At 47.4% G+C, this 24,170-nt stretch overlaps 1 protein-coding gene across 2 annotated transcripts; it reads left to right on the top strand.

Moving 5' to 3' along the window:
• EXOSC10 (exosome component 10) lies at positions 1 to 23,713 on the top strand. 2 transcript variants are annotated; one of them, XM_055419559.2, is made up of 25 exons: positions 1 to 160; positions 1,692 to 1,828; positions 2,840 to 2,963; positions 4,223 to 4,327; positions 4,607 to 4,772; positions 4,921 to 5,035; positions 7,149 to 7,224; positions 7,517 to 7,627; positions 7,832 to 7,975; positions 8,687 to 8,877; positions 10,435 to 10,591; positions 10,965 to 11,113; positions 11,283 to 11,333; positions 12,227 to 12,338; positions 14,069 to 14,119; positions 14,289 to 14,367; positions 14,459 to 14,568; positions 16,510 to 16,605; positions 16,949 to 17,023; positions 18,359 to 18,446; positions 19,516 to 19,589; positions 20,105 to 20,276; positions 21,086 to 21,147; positions 21,714 to 21,790; positions 22,569 to 22,711. In XM_055419559.2, exons 1-25 carry the CDS (start codon positions 50 to 52, stop codon positions 22,597 to 22,599), a joined length of 2,664 nt encoding a protein of 887 aa, XP_055275534.2. In that variant the 5' UTR covers positions 1 to 49; the 3' UTR covers positions 22,600 to 22,711. The 2 variants fall into 2 exon arrangements, with proteins under 2 accessions (XP_055275534.2, XP_055275533.2); XM_055419558.2 differs by lacking the exon at positions 18,359 to 18,446 and having other exon boundaries at positions 22,569 to 23,713.
• Positions 23,714 to 24,170: the final 457 nt, after the last annotated feature.

Raw genomic sequence — 24,170 nt, 5'->3', positions numbered from 1 at the left:
TCGCGCTGGCCGAGGCACTGTCGCGAGAAGAGCCGCGCCAGCCGGAAAAATGGCGCCTCCCAGTCCCCGAGAGTCCAAGGCCCAGTCGGCCACGAGCGCGGCCAAGTCTGACGGGGAGATGGTGCTGCCAGGCTTCCCGGACGCAGACAGCTTCGTGAAGGTGAGTTCGTGAGGCCTCGGGGGCATCGGGAGCCGCCCGCGGCTGACCGAAAGCAGGCCCGAAGCCTCTGGGCGGCTGCCCACCCGGCCGCGTGCACGATGCAGCCGAGCCCCGGGAGAGGGTAAAGGGGCTTGTGCCCTCTCCCGGCACAGACTGCCTCTTCACCCTCCGGGGATGGGGCTTCGCTCGCTGACACTGGGGGACTCCCCATTCCCCAGGGTCCTGGATCTCCCGTTTGAACCTTTGCAGTCCCGAGCATGGAGAGCTGTCGTCACGTCATAGGAAGGGCTTCCTGGTCACCCTGAAACCCCCTGCCCTCGCGACCCCGACCCCGCCCAGGCCTGAGCCACTCAAACAAACCTCCGGAGAGGCTCGGCTGCTTCAAGCTGCCCACACTTGCTGTCCTCCCCTCCCGCGGCGGGGATGGCCCTTCTTCCCTCTCCTGAGGTCCAGCCCTACATTATCCTAAACCCTGGGTTTAATGTAGAGCTGCCACCGAGTGTCCCTCCTGCAGGTGCCATAGAACATTGATCAGTGCCTCCCTCCATAGAGTTCATTTGGATTATTTGTCAAATGGTGCTTAAATATGAACAAACAAATCTGGAATTAAACATCTCATGCATAGCTCTTACAAGACCGTGAAACTGAGATAGCTTGTAAGTTAGCGCTATAAATTCCCTAAAACTCCACTTGCATTTTGTCTAATTTATCATTACCACAGATTCATATATTTGGTTCTGAATAATTCCAGGGCCACTAGCCATGGTCCTGATTGGGTGGCTCTGTGCTACCAAGAACGCCACCATGATTCAAGTTCCCATTTTCTCTCTTTTTTTCTTGGAAAACATTTATAACACAGTTTACAGTGATGTTATTTGGCCTTTACGTGACCAACCATCATTTACCCATGAGAGCCACTTCAGGTTTTTTCTCATTACCACACAGAAATTGAAATAGAGACCTCCTTGGCAGTAACTGAGCCATAAACACAAGTCCAGTTGTGGATAGTAGCCATTCTAAATCAGTCATATGAAAGATCTAGAATATTCTTATATTGTCTGTATCTATTATTATTATTATTATTATTTAGCTGAGCCATGCGGCTTGTGGGATCTTAATTCCCCAACCAGGGATTGAACCCATACCCCTATCAGTGGAAGCATGGAGTATCAACCATTGGACCACCAGGGAACTCCCTTACACTTGTTTATCAAACTCAGAAACTAAGGTTCAAATAAATAAAATAACTTGCCCAAAGTCACAGTACCAGGCTGTTTTGAATATTAGCCTTATTATATATGTATTTGTTATTTCTATGCCCATTCTCCCAAGAATGTAAGCTCCAAAACTCGTTTTCACGTTCATTCTTGTATCATAAGGGTTGGGGTAAAATCGGCACTAAATGATGCGTGGAGATTGGGTATCTTCATCTAAGACCGTTCCTTATATATAGTAGACCTTGAAAAAAAATGAGCAGCTGAATGAATGGTGACCCGTGTCTAAAATATGCTTGTTTTTCTGGTTTTAACAGTCCGCTCTTGGGGCAGTGGTGGCAGTCACCAAGGCATCTGGGGGCCTACCGCAGTTTGGTGATGAGTATGATTTTTACCGAAGTTTCCCTGGCTTCCAGGCATTTTGTGAAACACAGGGAGACAGGTTGCTTCAGTGGTAAGTACTATATATTCTTTTCTCATGTTGAAAGAAACGACTATGAAGAAGTAGATGATTTTTCCTGAGATTTGTATTTTTTTCTCACCATAATTTTCTGTGCTTTGGAGCTATAAAATGTAAAAATGACAATGGATTTTGATTAGGGAAAATTTACTTGGTAAATTTTGAGTTTAACTTTAAAAAATACATATGTTGACTGTTACAGCTATAGACAGTGAATCTTTTTTAATTAATATGGGACTTGAAAACCTAGATTCAAGATTCTCTCACACAACCTGTGGAGTCACAGGTTTTAGCTTTCTATTTTTTTTTTTAATCTATTTTCTTTTTCAGTAATGACTTTCTAATAAGTGTATTAGGACAGACATTACACTTGGTTTTGTTGAACTGTTGCATGACAGAATTAAAGAATCTGTTTTAGATTTCATGTTAAAACAGTGAATGCAGAGTACATCGTTTACATAGTGTTATATATTTCTTTAGAATTTAAACAAAGCCTTGGGGTAATTTCTTCAGTTCAGTTCAGTTGCTCAGTCGTGTCCAACTCTTTGCAACCCCATGAATCACAGCACGCCAGGCCTCCCAACTCTGATGCTGGGGTAATTTCTTCTACCCCTTCAAATAACGAATGAAAAAAATAAGGCTTTGTGAGATTTAGTGAATTGCCCAATGCCATACAACTAGCAATGTTTTTTGCTATAAGGGTGCAGGTTTTGTTAGTTTGATCAAAAAGTATTAGGGAAGACTTCGCTGGAGTCCAGTGGCTAAGACTCTGCCCTCCCACTACAGGGGGTCCAGGTTCGATACCTGGTCAGGGAACCAGATCCCACATGCCATAATTAAGAGTACACATGTTGCATCTAAGACTCAGCACAGCCAAATAAATAAATATTTTGTTATAGAAAGTGTTGGGAATAATCTGAGCAAAGCCTTGGGAGCTTTCTGCCAGACTAGTAAACAAGCAAACAAAAGTATACAGACTGATTTGGGTTTCCCTGTCCTTCCCAGCATGAGCAGGGTGATGCAGTACCATGGGTGCCGAAGCAACATTAAGGACCGGAGTAAAGTGACCGAGCTGGAAGACAAGTTTGATTTGCTGGTCGACACCAATGATGTTATTCTAGAAAGAGTGGTGAGTATTTCACCTCACTCTTAAGGTAACTAACAAATGAAGAACCTTTGTATTAGTAAATAATGAAAGAAAACCCAGGCACTTCAGGAAATGAAAAGAAGGGAAGTTTAGCATTTCTTGCCCATAACAACATTCCCTTCCTCTGATAGTTGGCTTCTTTTCCCAAAGAATAACACAGTTGTCTTCAGATACATCACTTCAGAATATTACTTCCCCAGGGGATGCCTGTTTCTAAAGTGCCTTTATCAGAAATCTGCCCTCCAGATTTGCCAGTTCCATTTTGTTGCAGGAGAGGAGACCTCTGGATACAGGGCACAACCAACATTTAATCCATTTTTACTAGGTTTTCCAGGTGGCGCTAGTGGTACAAAATCCGCATGCCAATGCAAGAGACAACAATCAAGAGACTTGTGTTCACTCCCTGGGTCGGGAAGATTCCCTGGAGGAGGAAATAGCGACCCACTCCAGTATTCTTGCCTGGGAAATCCCATGGACAGAGGAGCCTGGTGGGCTACAGTCCATGGCGTTGTAAAGAGTTGGACATGACTGAGCACACACGCATTCAGTCTTCTAAATACCCTGACTTGCGTGATTAGAGGGAGATGTGGCTCATTGAGATAGCTAGCCATCCGTCTTCTTCTGCCTAATTCTGCGGCAGAATATTCCTTAACAGATATACACAGATTGTCCAAAACACAACTAATGCTTAGCCATGTGACAATCTTGCGGATATTTAAATCATGCTCTCCTGTCCCATGAAGTCATCTCTTCCATGGTCTAAATGCCCGCAGGTCTTTCAGTGGTTTTCTCAAATTTTATGATTTTAAGTCCTACCGTTTGTCAGCTAGGTGTACCACTGTTAGTAGTACCCAAGCTGAGACCCCACATCTAGTGCTGCTGTACAAAATATGGATAGATGAGGCCAGCCTTCATTCTCACTCTGATTACCATTCCTCTGTGTTTAATGCAGTCTAGGATGGTAGGCCACATCATCCTGTTAAGTCACTTTTGAATTTTCAGCCCAATTCAGAACTGTGAAGAGAGTCAGTCAAGGGTTGGGAGTGCCTGATCACTGCCCTGCCTTTGAGCAAGTAATGCTTTAATTACTTGGGTTGACTCTCAAATCACGTCTCCTACAGTTATTCGCTCTTAAAAATGTGTACTCTTGCACGTACTTCTCTGGCTATGTTTTGTAAAATTTTAGGTAATTAACTCTGTTAACCCTTAAAGGAAGATACTAATACCTCTTGTACTCTTAGGGCATTTTACTGGATGAAGCATCAGGCGTGAATAAGAATCAACAACCTGTCCTCCCTGCAGGGTTACAGGTCCCCAAAACCATAGTGTCCAGCTGGAACCGGAAGGTGAGGGCTGCTTTTCAGAGGCGCTGGAGTATCTGATACCGACTTTAGGGCCTTTTCATTTCTGTTCTAATTTATTGAACACAGAACTGGCCACTGCCTAACTTGTTCTCATAAACAGACACAGCCTAATTCCACCCTCTAGTCAACTTTGCATCCCCCACCCCACCCCCAATGTCACACGTACATTCTTTAATGGGTGGCCGTTGGTGTAAAACGGAATTTAGTTTTCTAAGTTTTCAAGTTGCTGTGTTATAAAGTATTTGTATTTGTTGATCATAGGCAGGAGAATATAGCAAAAAAACAAAATCTGAAACTTTGCGGCTGCTTCATGCAAAGAACATCATCCGACCTCAGCTTAAGTTCCGAGAGAAGATCGACAACTCTAACACACCATTTCTTCCCAAAATCTTCATCAAACCCAATGCTCAGAAACCCCTCCCTCAGGGTAAGTGGTGCCAACTCTGCCCAACAACACAACTGAAGGGGGAGAGGTCTCCTTCCCGTCTTCCTTTCTTCAAATTCAGAGGGAGCCAGTTAACCCTCAGTAACTAGACAAAGTGCCAACCTGTCTTTGTCGCTGCTTGGGTCTCCAGCACTCTCCAAAGAAAGGCGGGAACGCCCACAAGACCGCCCCGAGGACTTGGATGTCCCCCCTGCCCTGGCGGATTTAATCCATCAGCAGAGAACCCAGCAGGTGGAGCAGGACATGTAAGTGTTCACCTGTCTGAATGTCCTGTTGTGAGTCTTGACCGCCATGTGTGTTTTCACTCTGCGTCACTTTTGTAAAATGTGTGAATGAGAGCAGAACCTGAGGGGTGGGTGACTCTTCCCCTCATCCTGACGTGAATCTTACCAGCTGACCTGCTTGTGTTCACAGAGGGCCTCACATAGGCGTCGCTCACGTAGCCCTCACACAGTCCTAAGAGCTGCCAGTTGCTCTCGTCCCCATTGTACAGATGAAAGAACCAAACTTGAGATGCTAACTTCCCACAGAACTAGAACTTCAAACCCAAGTTTTCTTAAAATTTTCTTTCCTTTGTACCACTCTGCCTCTCTTGTCAGGTGGGGTCTCACACAGGAAGGTAAGGCTCAACTGTAAACTTAGCACAGAAAAGACCTTCTCCCTGGCAGTATAAGCAACTTGGAAAAACTTTGCTGTAAACAGACAGTAGGGCTTTGCCTTCAGTGTAAAGAAAAAAGATGAGGGGGACTTTGTCAGTGTTGGTCCTTTTCTCACATATAGCCAGAGCGTCTGGGCATTCATGCCTCAGCCCCAGCTCTGCACTATGAGGCCTCCAATCAAGTGCTGGAGAAAGAAAGGTGGCCCTGCCCTCAGGGAATTCAAAAAAGACAGGATTCTTATGCCAGAATCTGATAGCAGAACTGAAGAAAATGCATCATTTAGTATATGACAACTGAGGTATTTGCCCCATCCTCTCTCACCTCACAGATCTGTTATTCCAGATCACAAAGAATTATATATTTCACCTTTCTGTATCATCCGCAGCAGCAGCTATACAGTGTTTTTCCAATTAGTGCTCAAATCTTTATAAATGAATAGATTTTTAATTGTTAAATACTTTTAAGGGTGAACAAGTTTCACCTAATTTTTTTTTTTTGATGCACTTGAATTATCATTGAAGCAGTGATGCTTTTTAAAATATTTTCACAATGGTCTTATTTGTTTTAACAGACTGGATTAAAACAGTTGTTCTTCCTTGAATCATGGAATTAATCACAAAAATTTTTCTTTTTGTTTTCTTTTTTGTTTTTTATTGTAGTGTAATTGCTTTACAGTGTTGTGTTTCTGCCGTACAACAAAAGGAATCACCTATATGTACAAATATATCCTCCCACCTTCTTGAGCCTCCCTCCCACCCATCCCTTCAAGATACCACTGGATCGTCACAGAGCACCAGGCTGAGCTCCCTGTGCTATACAGCAGCTTCCACTAGCTGTCCATTTGACACCTGGTAGTGTGTGTATGGGAGAGGGCAATGGCACCCCACTCCGGTACTCTTGCCTGGAAAATCCCATGAACGGAGGAGCCTGCTAGGCTGCAGTCCATGGGGTCGCTAAGAGTCAGACACGACTGAGCGACTTCACTTTCACTTTTCACTTTCATGCACTGAAGAAGGAATTGGCAACCCACTCCAGTTTCTTGCCTGGAGAACCTCAGGGACAGGGGAGCCTGGTGGGCTGCTGTCTCTGGGGTCGCACAGAGTCGGACACGACTGAAGTGACTTAGCAGCAGCAGTAGCAGCAGTGTGTGTATGTCAATGCTGCTCTGTTAACTTGTCCCACCTTCTTCTTCCCCACCATGTCCACAGGTCCATTCTCTACATCTGCATCTTTCTTCCTGCCCTGCAAATAGGTTCATCAGGACAGTTTTTGTCGATTCCATATATGTGTGTTAATATACAATATTTGTTTTTCTTTTTCTCACTTGACTTCACTCTGTTTGACAGCCTCTAGGTCCATCCACTTCTCTGTAAATGACTGTGTGTGTGTGCGATGTCTTCTTTATCCATTCATCTTTCAACAGACGTTTAGGTTGCTTCTGTGTCCTAGTTGTTGTAAATAGTGCTGCAGTGCACATTGGGGTGCACATGTCGTTTTGAATCATGGTTTTCTCAGGGTGTACCCTTAGTAATGGAATTGCTGGGTCATATGGTAGTTCTGTTTTTAGTTTTTAAGGACCCTCCATGTTGTTTGACATAATGGCTGTATCAGTTTACATTCTCACCAGCAGTGCAAGAGGGCCTTTTCTCCACACTTCTCCAGCATTTATTGTTTGTACCTTTTCGTTTTACTGATTCAGGTTTGCGCATCCTTATCAGTATGAACTAAATCACTTCACGCCACCAGACTCAGTCCTTCAAAAGCCAGAGCCTCAGGTAAGTGCCAGTCTTAGCTGATGGGTGGTTCCCAAGTAGCCCAGGACGAATCAGGTACATTGATGACTAGATGCAGTTTTGGCTTTCCTTAGTTGCTTTTATAGTATTGGGGTAGCCAAAAATTCCTTCAAGTTTTCCCATAAGATGTTATGGAAAGCCGAATGAATTTTCTGGCTACCCAAATAGAAGGGCGTGTCTTCAGATCATTTTTTGGATTCATAATTCACTTTGTCCGTTAGTGAAAGACGATGGTTCATAGTCTTCCCTTTCTCCCTATACTTTTGTGATGCAGTTATACAGACCTGTAGGAGAGACACCCTGCCACTTCGTGTCCACACTGGATGAACTAGTGGAACTCAACGAAAAGCTCCTGAAGTGTCAAGAATTTGCTGTAGACTTGGAGGTAACTTATTAATGACCTAGAGGGAAGTGTTTACATTTTCTGTGAGTTCACCTATTCAAGAAGTATAAAATTAATACTAATTTAAACCTGTTTTTGGTAACAATCACATTACTTTACTTATTACTGATTTTTCAAAATCAATTCAACTGTAAGCCTGATAGAAATCCTTTTTTCGCTGTTTCCCCTTCTTTCTGTGTATTTTAGCACCACTCTTACAGGAGCTTCCTGGGGCTCACTTGCCTGATGCAGATTTCCACCCGGACAGAAGACTTCATCGTTGACACTCTGGAGCTTCGCAGTGACATGTACATTCTCAATGAGAGCCTCACAGACCCAGCTATTGTTAAGGTCAGCCAGCCTTTTCCCACTCTTACATGTAAGCACACGATTTAAGTGCTTCTCAGTTTACTATTGTCATCATTTCAGCGTAGCCCCAGTAAAGCTGAGAGAAAAAATTGTAACTTCCTCCACTCTGGTGGGCTTCCCTGGTGGCTCAGACAATAAAGCATCTGCCTGCAATGCAGGAGACCTGGGTTCCATCCCTGGGTTGGGAAGATCCCCTGTAGAAGGAAATGGCAACCCACTCCAGCATTCTTGCCTAAAGAATCCCATGGACAGAGGAGCCTGGTGGGCTATAGTCCATGGGGTCGCAAAGAGTTGGACACAACTGAGCGACTAATACCAGTAGGGTACCACATGCTTTTGTTTCTAACCCTCTGTTAGAACAGCTAAGACTTAGCTCATCACCACCCAGAAAAATGTTAAAACACTTTAATGAATATTGCAGCGAGCCCTTGATCTCAAGATTGTTGGACTTAATGACTGTCCTTGAAGCTAGCAACGTGACTTTCTTAGAGTCATCAGCTGTTAGCAGTTACAAGCATACAATTAGGATTGTAAAGGACTATGGCCCAAACTAAAAGAAGCATGTAGAACTGAACCATCTTTGTCTTTCTCCTGGCTTTTCTTCCAGTGTTCTAATAACCTAGGGACAGAGTTCACTTCAGAGCATAAATGGCCCTGTGCCTCTGTACTGCACGGCTTTGGTTTTATTTTCAGGTTTTCCATGGTGCCGATTCAGACATAGAATGGCTTCAGAAGGACTTCGGGTTGTACGTGGTGAACATGTTTGATACCCACCAGGCAGCTCGCCTTCTTAACCTGGGCAGGCACTCCCTGGACCACCTGCTGAAGCTGTACTGCAGTGTGGAGTCAAACAAGCAGTACCAGCTGGCCGACTGGCGGATACGGTCAGTTTGTTCTTGATAAGGAAACAGGGCTGGTGGAGGGAGGCCTGGGTGGTGGTTAACCCCACTGTGGAGACCTGCATGCAGGCTGTAACACCATTTAGATCTTTCTTTTTTCTAGTTTCTTTTTGGCTGCACTGGGTCTTCACTGTTGCAGGCAGGGCCCACTCTTTATTGTGGAGCTTGGGCTTCTCATTACATTGCTTCTCTTGCTGAGGACCCCAGCCTGTAGGGTGGGTGGGCTCCGTAGTTGTGGTGCGCAGGCTTAGTTCCCAGACCAGCAGTCGAACACTGGTCCCCTGCATTGGCAGGCGGATTCTTACTCACTAGGCCACCAGGGAGGTACCCCATTTGGATCTTGAGCTGAACGTCATTGGGCTTTTCTCCATTTGTTTTTAATGGCATAAGGACAACTGGAAGTTTTAGAATAATATAGAGTTTATGTTCTTGCCTGGAGAATCCCAGGGACAGGGAAGCCTGGTGAGCTTCCGTCTGTGGGGTTGCACAGAGTCGGACACGACTGAAGCAACTTAGCAGCAGCAGCAGAGTTAATGTTAGACTGATTATGTTACATAGAGGAGAAGGTTAATAAATTTCAGTTTAGTTTTGTGATGTGAAATATTTAAAACTTTTAAAATGGAAGTAAATTTTGTTTAAAAAAATGCTTCATATTTATTGAGCAGGAAATTAGAGTGTACTTGAGCATAAATTATATGAAAAAGTGAAAAGAATGTTTCATATTTGAAAAAGTCAGGAATTACTATCTTAGACAAACAAACAAATAGTACATCATGCTTCATGGAAATAGTTGAAATTGCCATGCCGTGTCAGCATTTGTCCATGTCAGTCTCTTTTTTGTAACCCACATCTCCCTGATACGTGTGTGTAAAGTGGTCTCCCATAAGTGTGAGAGAATTCTAAGAACAGAACTGACTTAGCCTTGTAATCAGTATTTACTGTAATCTAAGTAATTTATAGTGGAGTAATTACTGTATAGTAATTTATAATATAGTAAATATAGCACATAGTAAATATATACTATATAAATATAATAATTTATAGTATAGTAATTTATAGTATTTACTATAATCTAAGGCTATTATGTAGTTTTGCCACACTTTGTGGGATTCCTGCTCCCCTTGGTCATTTTCAGATGGCTGGCTTCCTCTCTGAGGCTGTAGCTGTTGTATGCAAAAGCACCAAACTCTTCTGTACATCTCATGCCAGAATTTCTCAAGAGAATTTAGTAAAGTTGAGCTATAAGATGAAAATTGATTAAAAACCACTTCCTTTTACTTAACCATTGTCACATGCCACACAGTGGGATAAGATTCACACTCAAGACAGGGCCCTGATTTTTAACCACATCGTTGCCCTGCTGCCCCTTCTGCCCAGCTGTGGAAAGAGTGGCTTGTCCCATGAGGATGCCGGAGAAGCTGGTGGGGCTATAGTATTGGCCAGGGGAGACTCTTGGACTTCAGCAGGAACCCACAGGGTAGACGAGTCAAATTGCCACCGCAGGGGAAACCAGTGAAACAGCATTCTCTGTTGCAATTCTAGACCTCTGCCCGAGGAAATGCTGAGCTACGCCCGAGACGACACTCACTACCTGCTGTACATCTATGATAAGATGCGGCTGGAACTGTGGGAGCGTGGCAACGAGCAGCCCACACAGCTGCAGGTGGTGTGGCAGCGCAGTCGCGACATCTGCCTCAAGGTACAGCCTAGGCCCGGGTTCCGCTTGGGTCCCCGTGCTCTGCGTTGCTCTTTTATTTTTTTTAATGTTTAAAATAAGTTAATTTATTTTGGCTGCACTAGGCCTTTGTTGCTACACACAGGCTTTCTCTAGTTGCAGCACGTGGGGCCTACTCTCTAGTTGGGGAGTGCGGGCTTCTCACTGCAGTGGCTTCTCGTTGCAGAGCACAGACTCTAGGCACACGGGCTTCAGTAGTTGCGGCACAGGGGTTCAGTGGTTGTGGCGGCGCACATCTGCTTTGCTGTTTACGTTCATGAAAGAGCCCAGTGTCCCGAAGAGCCCAAGGCACAGTATTGATTCCCACTTATCTTGAATATTCTCTAATATTTTGCAGAAATTCATCAAACCCATCTTCACAGACGAATCTTACCTGGAACTCTATAGGAAGCAGAAGAAGCATCTGAACACACAGCAGTTGACGGCCTTTCAGCTGCTGTTTGCCTGGAGGGATAAAACAGCTCGTCGGGAAGATGAGAGTTACGGGTAAGGGACTGTCGACCCCTTTCATTCTTGCTAGATCTGGTGACAAGGAAATAATGGGCTTTTTCAACTCTTTTCACCGTGAAAGATGATTATGTTTTCCCAGGGTTACAGCACATCATGGAGCTTATTGGCGGAATTTAATGGGATCCTGTTGTGTGTTTTATTCCAGATACGTCCTGCCAAACCACATGATGCTAAAGATAGCTGAGGAGCTGCCCAAGTGAGTGAAGACTGATTAATGTGCTCTGACTTCCTCAGTAGAGGAAGTACTGTCCTTCAGATCCGGCTTCCCTGATTGTTGTTACCTCAGGGCTGTTTGCTCAGAGCAGATTAGTGCTCTGAGGAAGTTGGCAAGTCCAAGGAATGCAGAATCTCTGCCCATGCGCTGCCATTTAGGAAGCGGAGCTTCTGAACTGGATCTGTTTCCATGTTTATCCCTTATATGGACTCCTGTGTAAGTCTCTGGGCTTCCCAGGTGTCTCATTAGTAAAGAATCCACCTGCCAATGCAGGAGACATGGGTTCTAACCCTGGGTGTGGAAGATCCCCTGGAGGAGGAAATGGCAACCCACTCCAGTATTCTTGCCTGAAAAATCCCATGGACAGAGGAGCCTGGTGGGCTCCAGTCCATGGGGGTCACAAAAGAGTTGGACACAACTGAGTGACTTAACAGCAGCCTCAGTGTGTAAGTCTCTGAGCCTGGAGCATCCACTTTAAAGGAGAGAAAATGTCTCAGACTCTTTGATCTGTACCTCTTTCTGGATTAAGGTGTCTCATGATTTTAGATGTCTTATGATGTTAATTGGACTATAAGCAAAGAATCAAAGCTCATCATCACCTGGCACCTCCTTGCAGGGGTGCAGGTGAGCAGAACTGTGGGGCTGCGTTCCAGCCTGCCCTGAGAGCAGGAGGCAGCAGTAGGAGGCGTCTGCTCAGGGCTAAGTGCAGCAGAGAGCATGTCTTGGAACAGCCAGCGGGGCCACCCTGACGGACTGTGTTCCCTCACTTCTCACCTGAGCACCTACGCTCTGCCTTCACTGGGTCGTTGTTCTTTCCTGGAGCCTTTGTGGGCCGAGCTCCTGGGCAATGTTGAATGTGTTCTCACTTCCTTCAGGGAACCTCAGGGCATCATCGCTTGCTGTAACCCCGTGCCTCCCCTCGTACGGCAGCAGATCAACGAAATGCACCTTCTGATTCAGCAGGCACGAGAGATGCCTCTGCTCAAGGTAAGAAGCTCCCCAACTCCACAGGTTCTCAGCTCTGTCTGCTGGCGTCTTGCTCCTTATAGTCTCCTTCACACGTGAGTCAGTCTGCATTCTGAAAAAAAACCGGAGGAAATAATAGGATTTAGGAAATCCAGTGGGTGTGTCTTTATGATAGTTAGAAGCTAAAGTTCATCCTTTTTTTAAAAAAATATTACTTATTTTTGGCTGTGCTGGGGCATCATTGCTGCATGGGCTTGTCTGTATTTGCGGCAAATAGGAGCTAATCTTCATTGCAGCATGCAGGCTTCTCATTGCAGTGGCTTCTCTTGCTGCTGAGCACAGGCTCTAAGGCGCACAGGCTTCAGTAGTTGCAGAACTTGGGCTCAGAAGTTGCAGCTCCCAGGCTCTGGAGCACAGGCTCCATAGACGTGGCACACGGACTTAGTTGCTCCACAGCATGTGGGATCTTCTCAGACCAGGGATTAAACCCACGTCTCCTACATTGGCAGGCAGATTCTATACCACTGAGCCACCAGGGAAACCCTCATCCTTCTTTCTTTGCGACCTTATCTTTGTTAATCCAAGGGCCAGTGATGTCTCATGATGTCTGACGATGGGCTGGTTAGCTGTTGTCCCGAGGCAGTCAGGCTTGCAGGATAAAATGGAATGGGGATCTCAGCACAGAGATTGCATTTTGGAAGCCTGGCAGTAGTCCAAAGTGAGATGATAAGAGCCCTGATGAGTGTGTCGGTCACAGGAATGGAAGGGTAAAGACAGGTTCAAGAAACATCTTCAAAAGCAAAGACTGATGGGACTTTATAACAGGTGGTGACAGTGGCTGTGGTTCTTTTCTGAGCACCATGCTAAGTACTTTAGAGGTGTTCTCTGAATGGCAAGTAGAGTTGAAGATAATGGAAGTGGAGTCAAGGACCATTCATTCCACACAAGAAAGCCGAGGTGACGAGAAACAGGAGCACTCCGGAGAGAAAGGAATTCAGAAAGAGCTAACTGTGAAGAAGATGCTAAAGTCTAGGCAAATTTAGATGAAAGCAGGATGCCCAGCCCATAATACAAACCCATACATACACACATACCAACACAACTGTATTCTTTGTAGATATTATAGTATGTCTACACAAGATTATATGTAGATTCACATGTGCGAGTGTTTTGTTTTCTTTTTTAATCCATACAAACATTTATTCTTCCCTTGCCATGGGGTGGGAAAGAGGGTGTTCAAAAAGATAGGCATGTTTCAATTTGTGTTTTAATTGGCACAGTTTTTAATGTTTTGTCTCAGTAGTAATATTAGCATGTGTAAAATATGCTTGTCATTTTTTGAAAGATTATTCATCCCAGGTGACTTGAAATCCCTTTGAGGTAAAAAAAAAGAGAATCTGAGGATAAACACATTTAATGTCTTCATGCTAATATTTCTTTCTTGACTCTATACTTTGTCCAAGTAAAGAGCAAAACAACAGTGACTAGACAAAAATCTTTCTCAAGCTCTTTGGAATCCTTCTGTATTCTGCATCACTGTGATAAAGGGTTTTATTCTTTCATCCAACAAATAATTACTGAGCACAGTAATTACGGTGCCAGGCACTGGAAGGGGTGAAGGGACGAGAGAAAGTCTTGGGCTCTTGAGAAACACCGTCTAGTGAAGAGACACGTCTGCCCTGAGGGAAAAAAAGAGGATGAGTGTGTCGTCAAACTTAGGGAACTCTCCTCACATTTCTCTCTGTTTTTAGTCTGAAGTCGCAGCAGGAGTGAGGAAGAGTGGACCGCTGCCCAACCCTGAGGTACCGCGATGTGTTCGTTGTGGCTTTTTGGGAGGGAGGGAGGGGGAACCAGTCACAGCCTGGACAGACCCAGCCTCCCTGACAGACACCAGGGCCTGTCATCTGGTCATAAAGCTGCCGCCTGCCTGCAGGTCCTTCACGCCGGCCTGTTGCTTTCTTTTTGACACAGAGATTGGAGAATGTTCTCTTTGGCCCCCATGACTGCTCCCATACCCCGTCAGATGGCTACCCTCTCATCCCAACCAACGGTAACGAAGAAGCCCCTGGCACGTCCTGGGGGTGGGGCTGCCCGGTGTGCTGCCCCTTAGGCTTGGCCCGTGCTGACTCCCCTCCCTGTAGGGCCTGTGCCAGTGCAGAAACAGGAGGGCCTCCTCTCCGCCAAAGAAGACGAGGAGACCCTGCCAGACATTAGATGTCTCGTCGCTACCGCTGTCATCACATTATTTAACGTGAGTGACACCATCCGGGACGTGACCCAGACTAGGGGGATGTGCTGGCTATCAGACAGGAGGCCGTCTGCCGGAAATGGAAGCCAGTGGCGGTGGGGTTGGGCGGGAAGCCCATTGGCCGGATGGTGTTTGCTGCCCTGATGAAGAGGTCTGTGAGGGGTGGTGGAGGGTTCTGTGTGCTGCCTGAGGAAATCCTCAGGGGAAGTGCCCCCAGGGAGCTGGACAGGAGCTCCAGGGACATATAAACAGGGGCCTTTCTTCCCCGTTCATCCAAGGTCAGTCAAGGGCCAGTTTATCCTGATTCCCAGAAAGGGTATAACAGTGTTTCCAGTGAACTCAGAGCATGTGCTGCGTATACTTTCCTGATGACCGCCAGCATCATCTATGTGTGCTTTGGGTGAAAAGAAGGAAAAAAGAAAAACATTTCTCCCCAGTATGGCCTGTTAGATTAAGTGAGCAGCAGGAGATGCAAGTACCAGGAAGTGGGTAAGAACTTGTTCCCCCCTCCCAGGGAGGCTGAGTAGAGACTCCATCCAGTGTGGCCCACTTGGGGACCTTGTTCCTGGAATCTGGTCTGGGACACAACAGAGCTTGTCCTGGTCGATCCCACCCAGCACGCTTCTCCTTTCCACCACAGACATGAGCTCTGGGTTCTGTGCAAAAGGAAGACCAGGGTGCATGTGCTGGTCAGGATGGATAGTTACCGAGATGACCAGGGAAAAAAGGAAATCACACAGATAAATTCTGAATGCAGCACACAATAGATGTGAAAGTGTTGGTCGCTCAGTCGTGTCCGACTCTCTGTGACCCCATGGACTGTAGCCCGCCAGGCTCTGCCCATGGGATTCTCCAGGCAAGAATACTGCAGTGGGTGGCCATGCCCTTCTTCAGGGGATCTCCCTGACCCAGGAATCAAACCTGGGTCTCCTGGGTTGCAGACAGATTCTTTACCATCTGAGCCACCAGGAAATGCAACAGATGTGATAAGAAGGAAAAACTATAATTTCTAGAAAGAAGGAACTGAGAATGAGAAACAAGAATACTGTCTGGATAAAGACAAGTTTCATTCTTAGCACGTGTTCAGATGCTAAGAAGCTGGGCGCTCCAATCCCATTCACAACTCTCCCATCACACTCAGATGCTGCGCCAGAGCAGCAAGATGCATTAACTGTCTGGGAGTGAACTTTCCTTTTCTCTTAATTACATACAGTTAGTCTTGTTTCAGTGGCCAGTGCAAAAAGAAGTCTAGGACCTTTAGTTGACCACAGAGTTCATTGACTCACCAGGGCGATTAGGCAGCTAAAGATGTGAGCGTGAACTTGCGGCTGTGTGGATGTGTGAGCGCTGTGTGTTGTCCAGCAGAGGCTGCATCCCTGTTCCTGGTGTGCAGGAAGCCTGACCACTGAGAAGGCCAGGGGCTAACGCAGGCTGATGTCCCTGGTGAGAGCGACGTTCTGTTGCATAGTTTTGTTGGTCACATATAAAGGTGTATGATTTTAAATCTCAGCTAATTTCAGGTTTCAACCCCAGGTTCTCCAGTCAGCCAGATCTGGGCTTATATCCTTATTCTGCCCCTATTAGCTGTAAGGCTCTGGAAGACTTTCTTAACCTCTCTCAGCCTCAGTTTCCTCATCTGTACGATGATGAGAGTAACGCCACATACCTTATAGGTTGTAAGGATGTGGAAGGAATTCACCAATTCAATGAGTGTGTATTAGGACTTCCCTGGCACTCCAGAGGTTAAGACTCCACGCTTCCACTGCAGGGGGCACGGGTTCAATCTCTGGTTGGGGAACTGAGATCCCATGTGCCGTGTGGCATGGCCAATAAATAAATAATTTAAAAAAGTCAGTTGTTGGCGTTATTACTGTTACCCCTCTTGCCTGCATCTAACATCATAAAATGGTCACAGTTGTAAGCCATCGTTCTCTGTCCCTGCAGGAACCTAGTGCTGAAGGAAATGAAAAAAGCCCGTTAACAGTTGCACAGAAAAAAGCCCGGAACATAATGGAGTCATTTGAAAATCCATTTCGGATGGTAAGTACTGGTTGCATATGTTAAGGGCTGACAGAAGAGGCAGAGCTTTCTGCAGCTGTAGGGGCCTCTTGCCTGAAAAAGGAACCGAGCGACTTCAGAGACCGGAGAAGCCTCACCACAGTGATGTCATCCCTGGCAGGGGGTCGAGACCCCGAGTCAGGTCTTCTGAGACCAAGTCGACAAGAGGACCCCACTTGAGGGCCAGGCAGCTGCGGCCAGGCTGACGCTTTGCATTGAGGCCTCCTAAGATGTAACCAGCAGGACACCCCCATCTGAGTGGCACCAAATTCTGGGTCCAGATTCTATTTCTCAGCATTTAACGTGACTGTTTCCATTTCTCCAGTTTCTGCCTTCAGTAGAACACCGGGCTCATATTTCTCAGTCAGCAAAGTTTGATCCATCATCGAAAATCTATGAAGTAAGTGGATTTGTCACCCTTTCTAAGAGTGAACTTTCTAAGAAAAGAGGACTTTTTAATTTCTTAAACCAGGTTTCTGTTCTAAATAAGCCCATCTTTGAACCTCCGTGAAAATGAGTACAAGAAACACTTCATATATAAGCATTGTTTCCAGAGAGAGGAGCTAGACTTTAATCAGATTCTTGAAAGCATTGGGGAACTTTTTAAAGAAACAGGTCTTTGTTTTTTTTTTAATTAAAGTTTAATTTACAAGGTATACAGTATACAGATAAGAAATGTATAGCTTGATGCATTTCTATTTATGAATATTACTTTAATGCTGTTAAAGATGACAGCTTAAATTTTGAAACATTCTGTTCTATGTTGTGTGGTTTGTTTTTAGCAGCATTTTAAGTAAGAATAAGAATCCATCTTCCCTGGATCCCCATGAAATATTCCTGGGAACCGGCATGTTAATTGTTAAAAAGCCCTCTGCCTCCCTACAGGAAGTGGTGCTCTGATCAGATGGGTGGCCTGGCTCCCTCTGCCCCCCACCCCAGCCCCACACTGCTTTTTAGGCCAGAGAGTCAGGCCAAGGGACTTCCCTGGTAGTCCAGTGGTTAAGACTCTATGCTCCCCAGTGCAGGGATGAGAGTTCCATCCCTAATCAGGGAACTAAGATCCTATGTGCCATGTGGCATGGCCAAAAAAAAAAAAAATGGAAAAGAGAATCAGGCTGAAACTCTGATGGGCCTCCACCCTGTCGCTGTTGGTAAGCCTGCTGTTTTTAGAAACGGGGAGTCAGGTGAGGTTTCTGCTGTCTCTTCTCGTCCCCCTGGTTGTGGCTTACTTTGGGGCAGCCATCTGTACCCCCCCACCCACTGCCCCACCCACCAGACTTACCATTTACTGTCACCAAGATGTGTTCTTGTGCCCCAGGTAAATGTGGTGTCGTAAAGAAGCATATTAGACTTGCAGGAGTCCTACCTTGAACACCATCTCTACCATTTACTAACCATGTCCCCTTGGACACATTACTTAGCTTCTCTCAACCTGTTTCCTGTCTGTAAAGTGGGGGTGATGATGGTACCTCTGCCTCAGGGTCATAGAAGGGACTGAATGGGTGGATATGCAGGCATCCAACCCAGTGCCTGGAATAATATAAGTACTTTATAAATAAAGCCAGCATGAGCTCTTATTTTTCATGTCATTAGATACAGGATCATTAGATAATGGGACTTAGGACCTAGAATGTGTATAGCTACCAGTTAGCATGCTCTGCATCACCTCATTAAAAGAATCATCCTAGGTGGCTGAGTTTTGGAGATTTTTTGTTTTGTTTGTTTTCATTTGTAGATCAGCAACCGTTGGAAGCTGGCAAGCCAGGTACAGGTACAAAGAGAACCTAAAGAAACTGCCAAGAAGAAGGCAGCTGAGCATACAGGTAGTGCAGCGCCCACCCCCTTGTCAGCTCAGCCAGCACCTTTGGTTGAGAGCAGCCCTGGCTCACTGTTCTGTCCAGTTACTCGAGCGAAGCTCCAGGCACAGCCGAGCAGCCCTAGCCCTCCCCTCCACGGCCTCCCTTCTGCCGAGGGGTAGCAGACAGTGAACCGGAGATGTGTGAGCTGTCAGGGCAGCGGGTACTTAGGCAGAGAGAGAGGAAGGAAGTGCTGCAGCTGGGCCTGACGGGGCGTGGGCTGCTTCTATAGAGCGGTCCAGGGAGGTGGTCTAGTGAATGTGACATTGAGCCGAGACCCACAGCCATCAGGAGAGAGTATTCAGACCGGCAGCCCAGCGAGGCCAAGGCCACAGCTTGCAATACTGCTCAGAGTGACCCAGGAGGCCAAAGGGATGGGGGCGGGGGGTGGGTGGAGGGTAGGACAGAGAGCAGGCAGGGGCTGTTGTTGGGACTTTTACTCCAAGTGAGTTGGAAGCCATGGAGGGCTCTGAGCAGGGAAGGGCTGTCCCCTGACGTAGGTGTGGAGGCCTCACCAGCTGCTGGGCAGAGGGCAGGGCAGGCAGTCCAGTCAGGGTGCAGATGAAGGGGAACACTGGTGTGGACGTCGTGGGGGCAGGGCAGGTGGTGGAAAGTCAGAGTCTGGCATGTCGCATAGAGAAGCTGACCGCATTGGGTGAGGTGGTCCTGGAGAGTTGGTTTTGTCCTGAGCACCTTGGGAGGTGGGGCTGTGTGGACAGTGAGGCTGCAGGGGGGCCGGTTAGAGGCGGAGGTTTTGGTTCTGGTCTTTGACCTGTGAGGGTTGAGATCCCGACACCACGTCCTCAGGGGAGTGACGGAGGCCGCTGGGTGAAGAGCAGGCAGGGGTGTGGACCCAGAGGTTGGTTGATGAGGAGAGGAACATCTGGGCTGAGCCTCGAGGCAGGGTCCTCCAGGGATGTGGGGGTTGGGGCTGTGGGGCAGGTGGCTGCACTCAGCAGGGGTGACGCTGCAAGCAGTGTGGCTCAGAGGCCCGGCTGCTGCCACAATCACAGAAACTGTTCTCTCTCTCTTGCAGCCGCCCAGGACCAGGCCCAAGAGGAGTACAGGGCAGCCGGAGAGCAGGCCGTGTCCGTCCGCCAGCAGGCTGCAGTACGTGCCTGCGTTTCTGCTTTCTCTGGTCGCGGTCAGGGTTGGTCTGGAATGTCGGGAGGGCTCACCCTCAGCGTTGGGTTATAGGCGTCTTCCGACTGCTGGTCCAGTGTAGTGCTGCCTCGTGGCCACCCCCTGCCCCCCACCCCAGAAGTTCGATGTCACTGTTCGTCTGGGGTGGTTCTCCCGCTGCATTTGGAATGAACATGCCTTTGGCCTGTAGAAGGAGGTGAGGCATCAAGCCCACTCTGTGTCCCACTCCACCTGGGAGCACCCCCTGCCCGCCAGCTCCCCAGCACCCTGGAGTGCTCAGCTCTGGCCTTTCCAAGTGGCCTGATGTCATCCCCCAGCTGGGAGCTCGGCCCCCACCACCAGTGCTCCTCTCCGTCCGGAGCTGGTGTTTACAGCCCTGGAGGCATTGTGTGCCTCACAGGGTGCTCACAGGGGTCTCACACACACAGAGTGGCCTCTGCCCTGGCCGTGCTTCCCTCTTAACAGGTCTGTTCAATCCACAGCTGGAAAACGCTGCCAAGAAGAGAGAGCGGGCAACAAGTGACCCGAGGACAACAGAACAGAAGCAGGAGAAGAAACGCCTCAAAATTTCCAAGAAGCCAAAAGACCCAGATCCGCCAGAAAAAGACTTTACGCCCTATGACTACAGCAAGTCGGATTTCAAGGCTTTTGCTGGTGAGGCCAGAGAGGGTATCCGGCAGGGACCACCTGACCACGTCCTGTCAGGGGAAGCAGGTGGCGGGGAGGGAAGGAAAGAGCAGAACTTCAGTGGAGATTAAGCTCTGCCCAAGGCCAGGCAGGCTGCCTGGAATTGTGAGGGCAACACAAGGACATGACGGGAACGGGGCAGAAACCCCACCCTCAGCCCCCGGGCCTGAGCTGCAGGAGCCACTTTGGTGGTTCATCAAGATAGTGTCCATTCTGTTAATAATTGTGGCCCCGTCCTTCTTCACAAGTTGTGCCCGGAAACACATTTTCTCAGACACACACATAGAGATGTGGATTGTTGAGAAAGATGTGGTTTGTTGAGACAGCCTGGTGCCTCGAAGATGACGCTCTGTGCCTCCTTAGCCTGTGAGAGCCTGTCTGTGTTGAAAGGGCTGCAGTGACATTCCTGATGACAGAGCAGCCTCCTTGGTGACACAGCCGTCTTCTGCAAGAACATCCCCTCTGGCCCCAATTTACAGACAGTGGCTTCATCCTTCACAGAAACCAGAGGGATTTCCTTGATGTGAACTGGCCAGTGCTTTAGCCACCGGCCCCTGACCTGAGAATAAACCTGTGAGAAATGAGCCTGGCCTCTGGGCTGCCCTTAGCTACTGAGAACATGATTTGTGAGGTGATAGCAAGTCAGAAGTTTCTGTCTGTGAAAGGCAAGTGAGCTGACGGCCCACACTGCCTGGATCTCGTGCACCTGGCCTGGTAGTGAGTATGAATTAACTCACTCACATGGTCAGCGGCCTCTCTTTTCTCTTACCTTTCAGGAAACACCAAATCCAAACCTTCTTCCCAGTTTGACCCAAGCAGACAGCCGCAGTCAGGCAAGGTAAGAAACAGACTGAGAATTCCAGTCGGCTCGAGGTGTGCGTTGTTGACCCTCCACTGCTGGCAAGACTGGCCCATCTAGGAATCCTCTCCGTCTGCATAGCTTTTCCCTCGCCTCATTTCTTCCCAGGCACAAACAATACCCATCACCTAGTTCAGCAAGAAAAAAAATGTTGTAAAGTGTCTCTAAAAGTGGGTGTGTGCTTTTGAAGGGTGTTACTGTTTGCTGCCTTGGGAATTATAGCAGCAGGCTGAAACACTCCCTGTGGTACCAGTACAGGCCTGCCGTTGCCCCCGTGGGCGTTGCTGCCAGCCAGAGCGCAATCTGACTGGACGTCTGGCATGGGGAGGGCGAGGGAGGCCTGCGTAGAGCCTGGCCATTCCCTCAGTAGCTCATCCGTACAGCCTTGCCTTCACTAACACCCAGAAATGTCCAGTTGCAAGGAAACCAAGAGTCACACCCTTGGCACTGGAGGCTCTGATGGGCTGTCTGAGCCTAGGCATGTTGTCCTGTGTGTCGTGCAGTTATGGTCGTCACTCAGCCTAGGTGGTTTCTTGTCTTTTCAGAAATGCGTTGCAGCCAAAAAAATTAAACAGTCGATGGGAAACAAAAGCATGTCCTTTCCAACTGGAAAGTCAGACAGGTACGTGCAAGATACCATCGTGGCCAGGGAAACCTGGGGAGGCCTCACCTAGAGAGAGTCTCAGAGTACATCTCCTGACCTGATCCCGATCTTTGTCAGTCAGAAAACTGAGCTGGGAGGAGGAGAGGTGATTACCGGACACCACAGTCGTAACCATGCCTCCTAGGACTCCAGTCACCCTCTACCCTCTCCCATCACCACGTGGTCTCCTAGGGTCATTCCAGAGCAAATAGGTGTGAAATCTGCCTGTATCAGTCCCTTTCTGAGGAAAGAGGAAAAAAAAATCAGTAAGCAAGTATGGATAGTCATTGTTGTCCAAGAATATTTTAGGGAATTCCCTGGCAGTCCAGTGCGTTTGCTGCTGATAACTTGGGTTCAATTCCTGGTTGGGGAACTAAGATCCCTCAAGCCGCATGGCATCACCCAAAAAAGAGTATTTTGGTTAAAAGCCTGAAACCCTAAGCCTTGCAGCAGACCCTAAAGTCGGAGGACGCGCTCCCAGGATGTGGCAGCGGGGAAGGGACCATCCTCAGCTCGGCCAGCCCTCCCTTGCTAGGCCACAGGGCGCTGCTGCTCCCGCCTCCACTCCCGTCCCCTGGAGTGCCCTTGGAGTGCCAGGGGCACTCTACTGCCCAGCTCAGTTCTCCTCGACCCCAAATAGACTATTGTCCCTCAGTTCTGCAATAGTAAGGCTCACAACGTTTTATAAACTGGCTAACTGCCACCATTCAGCCAGACTGCAAGAACTAACCCTTTTGTTTTCACACTGTCTCTACAGAGGTTTCAGGCACAATTGGCCAAAGAGATAGTGTTGGAAGACAGCCTCAGGATCCCCTGCTGGACTGGAAGCACCAGATAGTGGTGCTGGTTTTGTACAGACTCATTTTTAAACCATTAAAAAATAATTCTTGCTGGAAGAAAGCGAGTTCCTGACTTTTCTTTTGCGGCCATTCCAGCTCTGGCAGGCAAGAACACACCTCATCCTATCCAGGTCACCCTCTTCAGCGGCCTGGGGTAAGTGTGCCCTTGGAGTGTGGTTTCCGGAGAAATCCAGAACTTCCCCCGAGGAGGAATGCAAGAGACACCCCAGGACTCAGGAAAGGGAGGCCTCCACAGGCCAGGGCACGACGCCCACCTGACTCTCCATCCTGAGAGGACGCACTTGTCCAATCCTGCACATCATGCCGATGAAGCCAGATGGTGAAAAGTACCTTCGGGAAGAGGGACTGGTGGGTGCTTAGAGCCACTGGGGCTTCTCAACAGCCTGGTCTCTTCTCTATTCCTTTCTTTTTTTTTTACATTTTGTTTTTTCCCTGTTATAAAAGTAATAACATGTTTATTATAGGAAATGAGAAAAATATAGAAAAATGCAAAGAGAAAAATCATCTTTAATCGTGCAGCACAGAAAGAATGTTTACTATTTTGATGGAAAGGCTTTTTACCTTATGTGTGAATACCTTCCAAATGACCTTATATTTCTATAGTGTTTCACCTTTAAAATTTATATTATGAGACCTTTCTCATCCTGAAATTCATTTTAGCTAATGCACATCATTCAACATTTAAGTTTCCATCTTGTACTTTTTTTTTGATTGCTGAGCTCAAGCTTGTCTCTAGTTGCAGCGAGCAGGGGCCACTCTCTAGTTGCAGGCTTCTCATTATGCTGGCTTCTCTTGTTGCAGAGCACGGGCTTTAGGGCCACACGGGCTTCAGTAGTTGTGGCACGTGGACTTATTTGCCCCATGGTATGTGGGATCTTCCCAAACCAGGGATTGAACCCGTATACCCTGTTGGCAGGCGGATTCGTAACCATGGGACCACCATTTTTGTACTGTGCTTAATGTAACACTGAACTTTTTGTATAAATTCGTGACCCAGTCTCTTGATTATTCTTCAAAATTCCATTTTATTTTAGTCTGGAGGTGGGCTATCAAGAAAGCACAGAATGATACCATTATTTTTTTAACAAATATTTAAACAGGGAACCTATTTTCTTGGAAGTCTTTCCCATGAGTTATTGAGAGGGCTGACTGTATGTGAGACCCTGCGGGGCTGCCAGGCCAGACCAGACATGGTTGTGCTGTGGAGAGCAGTCAGGACAGCCAGAGTGTGAACAAGGTAGGACTCGAGTGGTCGAAGCCGACAGAAAAGCCAGACTATCCCTGGCTTAGCAAAAGACGTTTTTTCTCTGTCTGGAAATGGCAACCCACTCCAATATTCTTGCCTGGAAAAGTCAATGGATGGAGGAGACTGGCAGGCTACAGTTCATGGGGTCTCAAAGAGCTGGACACGACTGAGTGGCTTCATTTCTTCTCTGTAAATGCAGTCAGCCCAAAGCTGGTGCAGTGACTGGTGGTCCTCAGACTCTGACTGCCATCTT

Source organism: Moschus berezovskii, chromosome 17 (assembly GCF_049115385.1).
Source record: "Moschus berezovskii isolate FMDL1 chromosome 17, NW_MosBer_1.0, whole genome shotgun sequence".
NCBI lineage: Eukaryota > Metazoa > Chordata > Mammalia > Artiodactyla > Moschidae > Moschus > Moschus berezovskii.
The sequence above is the reverse complement of the archived record's forward strand: the minus strand, read 5'-3'. Positions and strand labels throughout refer to the sequence as shown.

What these genes read in the sequence shown, in the direction of transcription:
- EXOSC10 (XM_055419558.2), top strand. Translation starts at nt 50, where the DNA reads ATGGCGCCTCCCAGTCCCCGAGAGTCCAAGGCCCAGTCGGCCACGAGC. An exon ending in CTGGCCGACTGGCGGATACG is followed by an intron (nt 8,878 to 10,434) that starts GTCAGTTTGTTC and finishes TTGCAATTCTAG; the next exon opens with ACCTCTGCCCGAGGAAATGC. An exon ending in GACAGCCGCAGTCAGGCAAG is followed by an intron (nt 21,148 to 21,713) that starts GTAAGAAACAGA and finishes TTGTCTTTTCAG; the next exon opens with AAATGCGTTGCAGCCAAAAA.